This window comes from Ochotona princeps, chromosome 15 (assembly GCF_030435755.1).
Source record: "Ochotona princeps isolate mOchPri1 chromosome 15, mOchPri1.hap1, whole genome shotgun sequence".
NCBI classification, from domain to species: Eukaryota; Metazoa; Chordata; class Mammalia; order Lagomorpha; family Ochotonidae; genus Ochotona; species Ochotona princeps.
In genome coordinates this window covers 15,621,882-15,636,617 of record NC_080846.1, presented here as the reverse complement: position 1 = coordinate 15,636,617, position 14,736 = coordinate 15,621,882, and the positions used below count along the sequence as shown (strand labels likewise).

At 37.0% G+C, this 14,736-nt stretch overlaps 1 protein-coding gene across 4 annotated transcripts in view; it reads left to right on the top strand.

Moving 5' to 3' along the window:
* SCYL2 (SCY1 like pseudokinase 2) overlaps positions 1–14,736 on the top strand; it is a 44,072-nt gene extending 29,336 nt beyond the window's left edge. For 3 of the 4 annotated variants that reach the window (XM_058673179.1, XM_058673178.1, XM_058673180.1), the window contains exons 11-18: positions 355–468; positions 2,908–3,040; positions 4,403–4,521; positions 8,635–8,735; positions 9,945–10,002; positions 10,133–10,228; positions 11,954–12,073; positions 13,152–14,736. In XM_058673179.1, the coding sequence (XP_058529162.1) occupies positions 355–468; positions 2,908–3,040; positions 4,403–4,521; positions 8,635–8,735; positions 9,945–10,002; positions 10,133–10,228; positions 11,954–12,073; positions 13,152–13,799 (1,389 nt within the window). In that variant the 3' untranslated portion in view covers positions 13,800–14,736. The remainder of the gene's footprint in view (positions 1–354; positions 469–2,907; positions 3,041–4,402; positions 4,522–8,634; positions 8,736–9,944; positions 10,003–10,132; positions 10,229–11,953; positions 12,074–13,151) is intronic. The other variant, XM_058673181.1, reaches the window with a different exon arrangement.

Below are 14,736 nucleotides of genomic sequence, written 5' to 3'. Positions count from 1 at the left end.
ACGTGAAAGATAACAGAAGTTACGTGTTGCTGTTTTTTAAAATAAATGAGGACTTGTGTTAGCAGGGAGAGAAATGAGACCAGAGAGTTTTGAATACCATGGGCTAACTGTAATAAACTGGAATAATCTAGAGTCAGGTCTTCTGAGCCATTTCCCTGTTTTGAAAATAGAAACATGATAGCTGTTCATTTTTTCAACAAGTTACTTAAAGAATCAAATAATAGAACATATGTGAAAGTTTACTTCAAGCTAAATGACAAATTAGCCCTGCAAATCTAAAACATTTATTTAATGTGTAAGGAAAAGGATAAGACAGTGCTTCCCTAGGACTGATCCGACTTATTTTCTTAATAGGAGTTATGTCTCAACATCATTCCAACCTTTGCAAATCTCATTGACTACCCATCCATGAAGAATGCTTTGATACCAAGAATTAAAAACGCCTGTCTGCAAACATCTTCCCTCGCTGTAAGTAGTTGCATATTAATTTTTATGTTTTCTTTTACTTCTCAGTGGTAAAATCATTTTTGTATGATCTAATAACCCTTTTATAGTTCATATATTTTGTCTTGACTGAAGTTAACCTAAATATAACCATTTGACTGTTTCAATACAAAAAAATTAGTATTTTTCCTAATCCTTTTTATTCTAGCTTGAAATTTCTTTTGTTGTTTTAAAATAATTATGAGAGTTTAACATGGTGTAGAAGGAATGATTTCCTTTTATAAATTGCTATTAATTTTGGCCATTTGTTTCTAAATTTCTTTCTCCTAGCTTACTTCCCTTCAGAAGAAGTAGAGTACATTAAAATAAATTAATATGAATAAAATCACTGCAAAAAAAAAAGGTAGACCAAGGATAGCTGCTTTCTTTGAATATAAAATTTACATGAAGTTAGTTGTTAGTCAAGGAATGTAGAATAACAGTTTTTGTTTTCTGACATGAGGAACAGTAAATGTCTCCAGCCTTTTCTCTAACACTGAGTGTATTGTGTGACAGTAACATAGGGATGCCACACATGGAGTTCACATTGACTGTTCTTGTCAAGATGGCTTTAGAAGAGATGGGTTTTCTTTATCGTTCTCTTTATATTGATGTTCAATCATGGGCATAGTATTACTTTTGCATTTTATAATACTAGTTCTTTTGGAATCCCATCTGTCGTTGGTGTAATGTGAATGTAAATAAAAATACTAATGATTTAATGAAATTATTTAAATGGCACATTTTTACCTCATGTCCACCGAAGCCATTTTAGCTCATGTTTATTGGTAGGCAAATTGAGGTGAAAAGCATAATTCCAAAGTAGAAAAAAAATGCATGGAAATGATAAACATAAAAGTGAAAACAAGAACCTTGAACTTTTTTTTTTAAGATTTATTAATTTATTTTCAAAGTCTGAATTACAGAGAGGAAGAAACAAAGTTAACTCCCCCGATAGCTGCCCTGGCCGGTGCTGGCGCAGACCTGAGCTAGCAAGCAGGAGCTTTGTCCGCTCTTCCACTTGGTTTCCTGGGGCTCAGGCACTTGGAGCATCTGCTCCCCAGGCCATTAGCAGGGAGATGGGTCAGAAGCAGAGCAGCTGAAACACACACCAACCCCTTTGGGATGGCTCTTCTTAATCAACCAAATTAATTCCTGCTTTCCTTAGTTTTTTTTAAATTGAGATTTCATAAAACTAATGCGTGACATATTTATCAAAAGCAGTCGAGTGAATAATTTTGATAAGAACTTCTAGGTGTTAGGGTTCAGTAATAATAGTGTTAAAGATATGTGTTGTTTATTTAAAAGATGTTTCTAAAGATATGTATTTACATATATTTATATTTCCATATAAACTTTGTATAAAGACAAATATAGATATGCTGTAATTGTAAAAATATTTAAGAATGATTTTAACATAAGTTACATCAAAATGCTGGAATTCTGATGGAAGTATTACTTGGCAGGAAAAATATAGTCATATTTACAATTCAAGTATTCCCCTAAAGGTGTTTTTACTAAATATATATACAGTGAAAACTTTATAGATTATAACTTCTTCACGTAAAAATGTTACAAAATTGGAACTAGTGTGATGGCTCCATTGGCGAATCTCCCACCTGTGAGTGCTGGCATCCCATGTGGGTGTTGGTTCGTGTCTTGACTTCTTCACTTCCCAAACAGCTCCCTGCTTGTGACCTGGGAAGGCAGTGGAGGACGGCCCAAAGCCTTGGGACCCTGCACCCACATGGGAGACCTGGAAGAAGTTCCTGCCTACTAGCTTCACTTCAGTTCAGCTCTGGCCATTGCAGCCAAATTAGGAGTGAACCAGTGGATGGAAAATGTTTCTGTCACTCCTGTCTGTAAATCTGCTTTTCTAATAAAAGTAATAAGAACTGATCTTAAAAAAAAAAAGTTACAAAACTGAGGTCGGCTTTGTGGCTTAATGTGTCTACCACCTGCCATGCTGACATCCTATGTGGGCACTGGTTCTAGTTTCCTCTGCTCCACTTCAATTCCAGCTCCCTGCGAATGTTCCTCAGAAACAAAGCCAGGTGGTCTTGTAGTTGGCTGCTGCACCCAAGTGGGAGATCTAGAGATATTCTAGATTCCTGACTGTGACCTGATCTAGCGTCAGCCATTGCAGCCATTGAAGCCATCTAGGGAATGAGCCAGGGGAAGGAAGATTCTCTCTCTAATACTGCCTTTCAAAAACAATCTTAAATAAATGTTACAAAATTGAAGCCATTTCTTATGTTTAGCTAACTATATATGTCCTGGGGAAACAATCATGAATTCTTAGCTAAACAAGTAGGGAAAGTTGGTAAATAAGTGTGTTGTCTATATGGAAATTAGATTTACATTTAAATATTATGTTCTGGATTACAGACTTAAATGACTAATACAATTTACCTCTTTTAATAGGTCCGTGTAAATTCATTAGTGTGCTTAGGGAAGATTTTGGAATACTTGGATAAGTGGTTTGTGCTTGATGATATTCTACCCTTCTTACAACAAATTCCATCCAAGGAGCCTGCAGTCCTCATGGGGATTTTAGGTAGCCAAAAACTTATTGTCACTTGATGCTACTTTATCATTTTACAGTCATGCAAATCACTCTTTCAAACTATAGGACCTTTATACTCTTCGTGTGTATAGAATTCAGTAGTCAACAAATCAAGGCTAAAAATTGAAACCGTGACATTTCCAAAGGAGGAAGATATTTTACAATCCTAGTTTTATAGATATCACAATATTTTTCCTCTGAAATGATGGAAGGTAAAAGAGGCGAACAGAGCTACTAGTTAGTAGTGCTGATTCTGATCTGGTAGTAAATCTCTGTTTGGGTTTGGTTTGATATTCAGTTTATGAGAAGCAAAGAATTTTTTCTGTATTATTTTGTCCTCCTCCAAGTTCAGTGAAGTATAGATACTTTTAAAGTATATTACTCATTTGTTTATTCTTGACATCTCTTGTGCATATCTATGTACAAAACTCAATGTAAATATTTGTAGAAATGGTTAGCAACTGCTGACTGTGGGCTCTATGGACACAGGCGTAGATGTGGTGGTATGATATGAATCTTTTATGCTCAGGAAGGTTTGACTTCTTGAGTAGGAGTTTGGTATAGAAACAACCCTGGCTCAAGTCTTGACTTGCTCAGTTCCTGGAGTAACTTTTTAGTTTCTTCATGTACTAAATGAGGATATAGTGAGACAAATATGAGACTTCAGTGAAACACAGAGGAAGCAGTGAGCGTAGTGTCCAGAACATAGCCATTTGCTAGGTGCTCAGTAAAGTTCTTTGGGTATATAATCCTTGTGGACATTATCAGAATAATTGGTATAGGTGTGTTTTCAGACTTTGAATTATATTCTGAACACAGAATATTCAGCTAGGAAAGCCTGAGCTCAGTTTACCAAAGACCTTGGAAAAGATATATGGCACACAGGTTAGATAGGATACTCAGGAAAGGATTGTGTGCTGTTAAATTTGTGTCAAGTCTGATATCCTGAAGAAATGAATACTCACTGCACTTTCACATACACAACTTGGGAACAAATCCTCGGGTTTGTGTACAAGACCTGTCATGTGTATTTATGTGTACTTAGGATAAAAGGACGTTTCTGTGACCTTATTGCTGTTATTCTAAGAACTGAATCTGGTTCTGATTAGTTGTATTTATCACTGCATGCACCATAAACTCAGTATCAAATATGTCATGGTATGTAAGTCTAGATGTAAGGCTGACATTCTGATCTGTTTATAAGAACATCTGTATGTAAGAATTCAATAAGAAAAATTTGTACTGCATTGAACCTTACATATGAAACCTTATTGAAAGATTTCATGTAGATATACGGTTTTCATGACTTCTGTTAATTTAGCCTATACAATTTGTCACATTCTTTCCTATCAGGGATTTACAAATGTACTTTTACACATAAAAAGTTGGGAATCACCAAAGAGCAGCTGGCTGGAAAAGTATTGCCTCATCTGATTCCCCTAAGTATTGAAAACAATCTTAATCTTAATCAGGTAAGAGTATTGGGGACTTTATTCCATTTATTTTACTTGCTGTTGTCTTGACCTTAAATATACAAATATATTACATATAAAGTGTTAAAGAAATACATGCCACAGTTGAATGAATAAAGTGTGTGATGTGTAAGGGCAAATTTTTGAAGACCTCATGTGGAGATAATAATGAGAAGGATATTCAAAGATGTATGGGATTGTGATCTTTTTAAATTTAGGGCTGAGAACATTTAAATTTGGGGTGAACTTACAGAGTATGTTTGGGCAATGTATCCATTATTTTTACTGCATAAAAAATGACTCCAAACCTAGTGGTTTAAAACAAAATGTGTATGTTATCATGTCATTTCTGTAGTCAGATGAGCCAGGGCACACAGTTTCACTGGGTTCTGTGCTCAGAGCTCCCTCAGTGAGCATTAGGGTGTGGGAACTCCTGTGAAGGTCCATAGGGGAATGATTGTTTCTGAGCTCATGCACTTGGTTGAGGGCAGGATTCAGTTCCTCTTGGCCTATTGGGTTGAGGGCCGGCCTCGGTTGCTTTTTTGGGTTGTTGGACTGAGAGCTTTGCTTCCTTACCTTTCAGCTGAATGCCGCTGTCCCTCACTGCATGGTCCTCTCGCACACTGTAATAGAATCAAGGAAATGATTCTGTGTTATCTTTGCCATATTCTATTATTGATCGTAGAACTAACTGACAGGTCCCACCTGCCCTTAAAGATAGGGTTAATTCCTGTCTTTTAGTGGATGACAAAGAGGAGGAAATAATTGGGCACTGTTCTAAGTCTACCTGCCATAGGCACGGGATAATCTAATTGGACTGTAAGTTATGTGTAATACAATAGAAGAATAATGGGAGAAGGATACTTGAGATGAGAATAGGTAGATTTAAGTGCTTTGGTTATTGAACTTCCAGGAGGTGCTAAATGTTTGAGTAAGTGGTTTGAGTGTTCAGTGACTCACAGACTGCTCTTTGTATACCCTGTTGTAGTAGCTGTAAACATATTCCTGAAGATTAAAAATTTCTCAAAGGCTGGTTGTTAGTTCAGTTTTCATTGTAACCACAGTCATTAAGGCCAGAGAGAGAAAATGTGAGTGACAAAATAATGAAAAGCCGTGTTTGTTTATAGAGCCTAAGTTAGTAGGAGAGCTGTTGGCATGGTAGATTGCTAAGAAAGCGGAGCTTTGGAAGTAGAGAAATCTAGAATTAATCAGATCCAGCATCTCCTTTGAAGTAATAGAGTAGGTCTCCGGAAATTTGTCCTTGGCTTTCGGTTTGGGGCTTGACAGTTTTCTTCCTATCTTGGATAGCAGGGTTGTGGGTGAGGGTGACAATAAAAACTGGAAAGAAATAGGATAAAAGGCCTGCAATACCCCTGAACTTTCAGTTCTTTCTGTTCTTAGTTATTCTATTTCTGATTTCTGATTTTTTAAAAATTTTTCTAAAAACATATTTTGTGACAATGTAATGCCACTGGAAATCTTGTGATTTGCCCCCGCCCCAGCCTTATGATTTGTTCTTTAGGACCTGTGTTTGTCAACAGACATCCTTTCACCCCCGTCTTCTGTTTCATGGTGGCTTAGCATGGATGTGATCTGCTTTCCTGTTTATTTCATGATCAAAGTTCTTGATGAAGACTCTTCTCTGTCAGTTTTGGATTATCCTAGAAAAATTAACTTCTGAATTGGAATAAATTGAGTCTATTACATTAAATTTAAAAAGTAATTCAGGAAAATGCATTTTTAGAATTTTGATTAAGAAACTAGCAGTTGTCATGTAGCAATCACACTGAATAATCTGTATCTTCTATTTGTGGGGCTTCCTGAGATCACTCCCAAATAGATTGGGATTCAGTAGGAGGACTCTCAGGACTTAGCATATAGTCATTGTCATGGCTATAATTTGTTGTGAAAGTCTGGGAGCTGGCATCGAGGTGCAGTGGTTAACTTCAGCTGATGACAGCATCCCCTGTCAAAGTGCTGGTTCTGAGACCCAGATGCTCTATTTCCCATCGAGCTTCTCACCGATGTGCATTAAAAGGCAGCAGATGACCAAGTGTTTGAGCCCCTGCTTCCCATGTGTTAGTCCAGGTTGGTGTTCCTAGCTCCTGGCTGCAGCCTTGCCTTGACCTGGCCATCATGGACAGTAGGGGAGTAACCAGCAGGGCAAATATCTGTGTGTCTGTTTTTTCCCCTCACCCAGCTTTCCCCACCCCTCTCTAATTCTTTCAAATGTACAAATACAACTTTCAAAGAAAAAAAAAATCAGATGTATCAGAGAGAGAAAGAGAGAGAGAAGGAAAAGGAAAGGAAAAAAAAAATCTGACGGAGTTCACAGGACAGTGTCTGAGTGAAGCCAGACATAAGCTTCCAGAAACTTCCATGGAATCCCAAGTAGTAAGTTATGACAGTAATGTCAGATGTTGCCAACCTGGGACACTCATTAGAAACTCAGTCCCCAGAGGTTTCGTCGAGGGCTAATCAAGTAGCACCCTCTGTCTGGCATGTACTCAAATTCCAGACACAGAGGAAAGCAGGTGGCCAGCATAGAATGCACTCTTTGTGCCATTTAGGCACAGTGAACTACTGTTCCCAGTTAATACTAGGAACTTTCCTGAAATTTAGGTTCACAGACACCAGCCACAAGCCAACCCCGGTAAGCGGGTATTCCCCCCCCCCCCCCACCGCCCCCCAGTGAAAGCAGTTCAAGCCACTGTGTTAACGCTTCTGAACAACCACATGCCACGGTCAGTCTTGAGCACATGACGCAGGCATAGAAGAGGACTTCCTGAATGAGTCTGCTTACATGAAATACAAAACAGGCTGAACGAATCCATGCTACCTAATGGAATCGAGTTTATGCATAGGGTAGGTAGGCGGGAAATACCTGCAAGAGTGAGCACAAGGAAGCCTTTGGGGTGCAGGTAAAATTCTGGTTCTCTGTCTCGTTGCTAGTCACCCTGGGTGTGTTTGGTGTGTGAATTTTTTGAACCGTGCCCTTACACAAATAATTTTTTCTTACTGTATTGTATCCTAACATAAATATTTAAAAGCCTGGTTAGCAGAGGTTATGACAAATAGCTAAGGAACTGTCTTGATGTTGAAGCTGCTGATAAAACAAGCTTCAGTGCAGTAATCAGAGAAGAGCAGGCCGGTGCTGTTGTGAATTCTGTGGCAATTGGCCTTTATCCTAGTTAGTATCCCCAAGTGAGTTCTTTTGTCCCTTGTTTCCTTATTTGTAAAATAAAGGTAATAGATTTACTTTGAAGAGTAGTAAGGATTGATAAAATAGCATATTTGTATGAGTACCCAACACAAAGATGTCGCTAGGATTTGGGGAGAGGAGAAAGCAGTTTTCTAGTCTTCATTACACCATCTGGTGTTGCTGAAATAAATGATTTCTGATGATCCTGAAGTGCCATGAGAGTTATTAACAATTAACCCAAAGTCTAGACAGACTTTAAATTATGCTAAGATATAATGTTGATATACTTTGTGAAATGTAATTACTTGAAAATTGAATTATATTCATGTAACACTTTACCAGTTTCTCAGGAAACAGAATTATTCTAGTGAGACATGCAGTTTTTTATGACAATTTAAATAAAAGTTTCCTATGCATTATCAAATGTATTGTTTCTAGATGGGCATAAATTCAGATGTTCAGTTTTGGATTGTCCTAGAAAAATTAACTGCTGGGACCCCAGAACAACAGGGTATAATCCAGGGTATAAAACTTCTGGAGACATGTTTTCTGGAACTTAAAAGCATAATCTTTTTTTCTTTTTTTTTCTTTTTTTTAATACATATTTTTATTATACTATTTATGTATCTGAGGTGAAGGGGGATATTGAGGGAGAATCCCCACCCAGTCTCCCACCCGCCCAAAGTCCCGGATGTGGGGCAAAAAGCATAATTGTTTTGTAACCATCATACAGATATATTCCGAAAGCTTCCTATTTATGCTGAGTTTAAATATATTATTCTTTTTGTGACATTGACTTTGAAAGGATCTTAATCCAGTGGTATGAATAGAGATTATGGTGAATTATTTTTCTTGATTGCATTTTCCAATAATTTGAAATGTTATTATTGTATCAATTTCTCATTCTACAGTTCAATTCCTTCATTTCTGTTATAAAAGAAATGCTTAGTAGACTGGAATCTGAACATAAGACTAAACTGGAGCAACTTCATATAATGCAAGAACAGCAGAAGTAAGTATGTTGCAAATGAATTGCACCATGTCCAAGTGAGATTAAAATGATTTCATCATTAACCTAGAATGTAGAATAAATAATTGCTGGACTTTAACTTTTTTTTTTAAGATTTTCAATCTGTAAAAACATTTGAATAAGTTAATTTTGGTTAAACAACATGTTACTGCAAGTGTAGTGTAGCGCCTGAGTACAAAAGGAAACTTCCGTTTCTGAGAAAAATCCCTTGCCAGCTTAGCCACTGTCATAGTGGTTGCCGAACACCTAGAACACCACTTAAAAATGCTTTCAAATCTGTAAACCCAGGATGTTCCAGTTTTCCCCTTTCTCTTCCTCTAATTCCAGAAACACTTTTAGGGCATTCACTTCACATGTAGTGCCAAGCAGTCACTTCACTTTCTTTTTAGGGAAATTTTAATTATGAAACACCAGGTCTTAGAGAAGGAAAAGGCAGAAATTATTCACTGGTTAGTGCCAGTTTGGTAAAATCTGAACTCTGCTATCATTTTTGGTCCAGGGAAAATACGTGAATTTAGGTTACCAAATGACATTTAATCTGGAACCAGAAAATGCCTGGAAACCAGTAAATGGCTAGCATTCATGAGCAAAGCTCACAATAGAAACTCTTTAACCTCCACCCGGATGTAGAATGCAGGCTCTCTAGAAATAAAAACACACCCTGAAGAAGCAGGTGAAGTGGTCCTTCCTGCGCTTTGGCTGTTCTGAGCAGCATGCCTGACAAGGTTGACCATCTTCACATAGAATTCCAGAAAATAAGATTTAAACGTCTTTTAAGGGTTGAAACAAAGTTTTGATGAGGGGGAATTGACTACCTTTTTCTTTATCTAAATCCTTCCTAGTTTTTAAGAAAAATCTGGCTTGTTTAACAATGATTTTAGCATTCATTTTCAGTGTCATGGATTCTAAATCTAATCACATTAAGCTCCTCATTCTTGGTGCAGTGGTTAAACTGGTTAACCTTTTGGCAGCAGGCACCATGATTCTCTGAATAAATCTCTGGTCGCTCTCAAATGTTGTTTATTGAGCAAGCAGACATTAATAATACAAAGTAAATGGAGAGGATTATGATTTTCCTTAAGGAAGTTTCAGTTGATTTTGGGATCTGATAACTTTCATATGGATAACAGTTTTTAATGCAAGTGTCTTAAACTATACCTTTATTTTTGTTATAAATCAATTTCCTTCCAGATCTTTGGACTTAGGAAATGCTTCTGAGGAATCAAAAGTTGCAAATATTGGGAATCAGGTAAGATATTTTAATTTTGTTGGAATTCTTTGACAATGTACGTCACTTGGAGAGCCTTCATTTTGGGCGTTAGAATCACAATTCTGTTCAAGTCTATTCAAACAACTAATTTTCTTTTTCTTAATTTCAGCAGATTGACAAGGTGTTTAACAATATTGGAGCAGACCTTCTGACTGGTGGTGAATCAGAAAATAAAGATGACACATTACAGAATAAACATAAAAAAGTTAGTTTCTTTATTCTTTTTTTAGTACTTTTTATTTCTATTGTAGGGCTTCCTGTAATCTACACACTTTTTGTTGGTAAATGCCATTTAATATCTTAATAAGAAACATTCTGTGATTATGAAATATTTAGAGATGAAACATATGTTGAGAATAGACATGCTTAACAATTTTAGCTTCCTTTCCCACTCATCCTTCCACAGGCATCGTCTGCCTCGCTTGTCTTTTCTCTTGTACTCTTGCAGTGACAAGCTCTGTGTCTCAGCTCTGCCCCTGTTCCCGCGTGGGCGGCTCCCACTGTGCGCTTGTGCAGGCTGTCTGCCTGGGAGCTCCCTGCTTATTTTTGCTGGCTCTTCACTCTATTGATTTCTGTCCTGCTCATTCAGCTCATTTCATTTCCTTGCTTGACAAATTTAAATTTTATTTATTTATTTTTGACAAATTTAAATTTTATGGGCAATCAGATATTTAACCCTGATACTTTTGAACCATGTCTGATAACATGGTTCTCAATTTGAATTTAATTATGTTTGTGTCTTTTATTTTTGTGGGGAGGGAGGTTAGTAGAGACATGATGATGCGCCCTTTGGGGCTTATTTCATCCGGGGTACATAACATTGACAACTTACTGATGGGGGGACTCAATAGTGCTTCAAAGAGGACTTTGAATACGTTTGATTCCATCTTTCTAGTAGATGGAAGATCTGAATGGATTCTTTTATTTATTTCTTGTTAATATTTTTCTCTCCCTCTGATTTTGAATAGTAAAACTGTAAAATGATATTTTCCTATTAGACTTTTGATGAGTTTATATTTCTTTATTTCAGAGACAGAATTACAGACAGATAGAAGGAGTGGGAAATAGAAAGGGAGAAGGAGACAGAGAAAGGGAGATAGACCATTTTCTGATTCTTTCCCCAGATGGCTGAAAAAGCCCTGGCTGGGACAGGCCGAAGCCTGGGTCTCCCTGGTGGGTACACGGGCCCAGCAGTTGGATCATTTTCTGCTGCTTTCCCAGGTGCACCAACAGGGAGCTGGGCTGGAAATGGAAACTGGCACCTCTATGGGGTGCTGGCCTCACAGGCAGTGGCTTAACCTTGGTACCTTGGTTAGCATTATATGTATACATTATATACATACATACACACACATATAATTATATCTGCACATGTACATATGTGTATATATACATATATGCACACACATATATACATATACACATTCTGCTGAGAACATTATTGTATTCATTTAGAAATATGAGACCAAGGGACTACTCAACATGGTAGTTTACAGAATTATAAAAATATATTGTAAGTTTTAGTTTGTGAAACTTTTAAAAGACAAATAATGAATCTAATGCACACATTAACAGTAGAATATGTTTGTTTTTTTAAGCTTTGTATGAGTTCCTAAGATAATTTTTGAGATTAGATTTCCCAGTTTTTTAAGAATAAAGTCACTTAATCAACTAATGAATTAAGGTTTTAAAATAATAATGGTTTTTATACTAGAAATATTTTTGCACAGATCCTGCTAGCTTTTATCTTTAGTTAAATCTTGTAATTTTCAGTGTAGTTGTGTTCATGGCAGGCATAGTTTGCTTTACATTGAAATAGTATTGTTAAAATACCAAGACATGTTTTATTGAAAAAGGCACTTTTGTTTTATAATGTTTTGTTTTACGGTGGAATTATAAAGTTGCTTATTTTGCTTTATTTTGTTTAAAGGTATCACTTACACTTGAAGAAAAACAGAAATTAGCAAAAGAACAAGAGCAAGCACAGAAGTTAAAAAGCCAGCAGCCCCTGAGACCCCAAGTGCATACACCTGTTGCTCCCGTCAAGCAGGTCAGAGTTCATATCTCCTGCATAAGTTCAAGTATAGAACTGTTAAGAGTTAGATAGTCAACTTAGTCTAACAGTAGTTTACATAGAACTGTATTTCAGAAGCTAATTTGTAATTCCTAAGAAGTACAGGCATAAAGGATTTACTGACAATTCCTCTGTGACCTGCCTGATGTGTATAATGTTTCATAGCAGTGCTTGTGACCCAGAACAAGCCTGATGAACAAAAGGGGGGCTCTTTTAAGGTTAACGCTCATAGTACTAATGCAGCTTTGCTCACAGAGAAGTGATCAGGAATCTTACATTTATGCTCTTAAGGGTTTTTTATGTAGAAGTAATTTTCTATTTTTGTCTTTTCAATTCCAGGTAGAATTGTAGCTTGATTTAGGATGTACATAGCCAGTGTTTTTTTGTCTTATGTTCCAAATACTCTGGTGCTAGTGCCGTGGCAGCAAGGCCCTGTCTGAGAAGGTTTATAATCCTACTGAATTCAGAAATGTCTTCATCTTAAAAACTGTCTTTAAACTATTTTTGTTACTCCCTAATCAGTAAAATTCTTCTGTGATAAAAGAAAAGAAAAAAGTATTTGCAGGCCAAGAGGCAAAGTTTGTGGGGAAAATGGAGCTAAAAGAAGCTTATTTGAGTGCAGAAAGTTTTGAAATCCATACAGTTTATCTCTAGTACTTGTTTTCCCTGAATGTTTTCAAGAATGCTCATGGAAGAATGGAGAAAACAAATTCCTACAAAATTTTGATGAAATTCAAAATCTAAAAATACTGCAGCATCATTTTATAATACAAATACTAGAGAGAAGAAGGCAGCTCTGTTTTGGAGAGAGAACATTTTGTTTAACTGTATTTTGTGGTTAATGTTTCCTATCATGACATTAATTGCAAATGTTCATCTGTAAAGACCATGCAGAAACAGGAAGCAAGCTGTATTTGCCCTTTAGAGCGTAGCTTGCTTCCTTAGGGTGGTATGATCATCTCAGTTTTAAATTTTCCTTTGTGTTTTAATCTGTCAAGTGTTTGCTAAAGTAATTTGGGTTTCTTGGCGATAGTAATTCTCTCATATTTTTCAGACTAAGGACTTGACAGACACATTGATGGATAACATGTCATCTTTGACCAGCCTTTCTGTTGGTACTCCTAAACTTCCTGCTTCAAGTTCCTTCTCCTCTGTTCCTTCCACGGGCCTGGGCATGCTGTTTTCTACACCAATTGATAATACAAAGCGAAATTTGACAAACGGCCTAAACGCCAACATGGGCTTTCAGACTTCGGGATTCGGCATGCCAGTTAATCCAAACCAGACCTTCTTCAGTCATTCAAGCACCGCTGGGGCGACCAGGATGGCTGCGGGCCCACCCGCCGCCTTTACAGGCCTTGCTGACTTGAGTGTCCCACTTGCTGCGGGGGTGAAACAGACCCAACAGAGACCCACAGATATGTCTGCACTTAACAATCTCTTTGGCCCTCAGAAACCCAAAGTTAGTATGAACCAGCTATCACAACAGAAACCAAATCAGTGGCTTAATCAGTTTGCTCCTCCTCAAGTTTCTCCAGGTATGGGTAGTTCAGTAATGGGGACACAGATGAACATGGTAGGACAACCTGCCTTTGGTATGCAGGGCAATCCTTTCTTTAACCCGCAGAACTTTGCTCAGCCACCAACTACAATGACTAACAGCAGTTCAGGCAGCAATGATTTAAAAGATCTTTTTGGGTGAGGTGTCTTGCTCCTGTTTTTGAAGGATTACTTCAGTTTTAGTCATGGAGGAGCTGATTGACATTGTATAGATGGCTTGAAGGAACTACGTGGGGAAGTGAATGGTTCTGTGACAGAAAACACGGTTTTCCATGCCAGCCGACATAGTAACTGTGTGGACTCCTAACTAGTTGAATTTTTTAAAGCATTGAGGATTTTTTTTCCTCTTACCAATTCCTCTTCAGGTTTTTAAAGATTCAACTCTTAGCAATCTCAAGGAGGGAAAAAAAAAAAACAGATCAACTAAGTTATCTTCAGTAACAGAACTTTCAAATCACATGTTTATTTTGACTTGTAAATCTCGGTGTTATTTTAAAATTGAGTTGACTGTAACTGCAAGTGTATCTGTTGGGCTCCGCTTGGCAAACAGTCTGCCATTACAAGTCATTGGCCTTCACTTGAATATGTAAAAAATCTTGATGCTGTATTTATTTATTTGCATTTAGTATGACCAGCTGGGAAGATATAAGCATAAAGGGAAAGATCAGGTCATTGGCTTTTTCCAATTTTATTTGCTTTCATCAGATGAACTAATGTAAAGTGCAAAAGACAGAGTAAATGCTGCAAATTAAACTTGCTCTGATTTCATTGGTTTAAAATGCATCATTAACCATCTCATAATGCAAACTGATCATTGTAAACTATATTTTAGCATGATCTGCCTCAAATAGTAATGTATTTTTCTGCATTTACTTGAATGTATTTAGAATCACTTTTTTCCTACTGTACCACAGGAGCGTGTACTTATTTGTACAGGGATTTGACAAAGCATCTGATGTAATTTCCCTGACTTTTGCCTTCATATTTCATTTTGAATTCAAACTTCTGAGGCTGCACCATATAAAAATTACATTTTCAAAAGGAGATTTGTAAGAATTAAATTATATTTAATGAGTAAA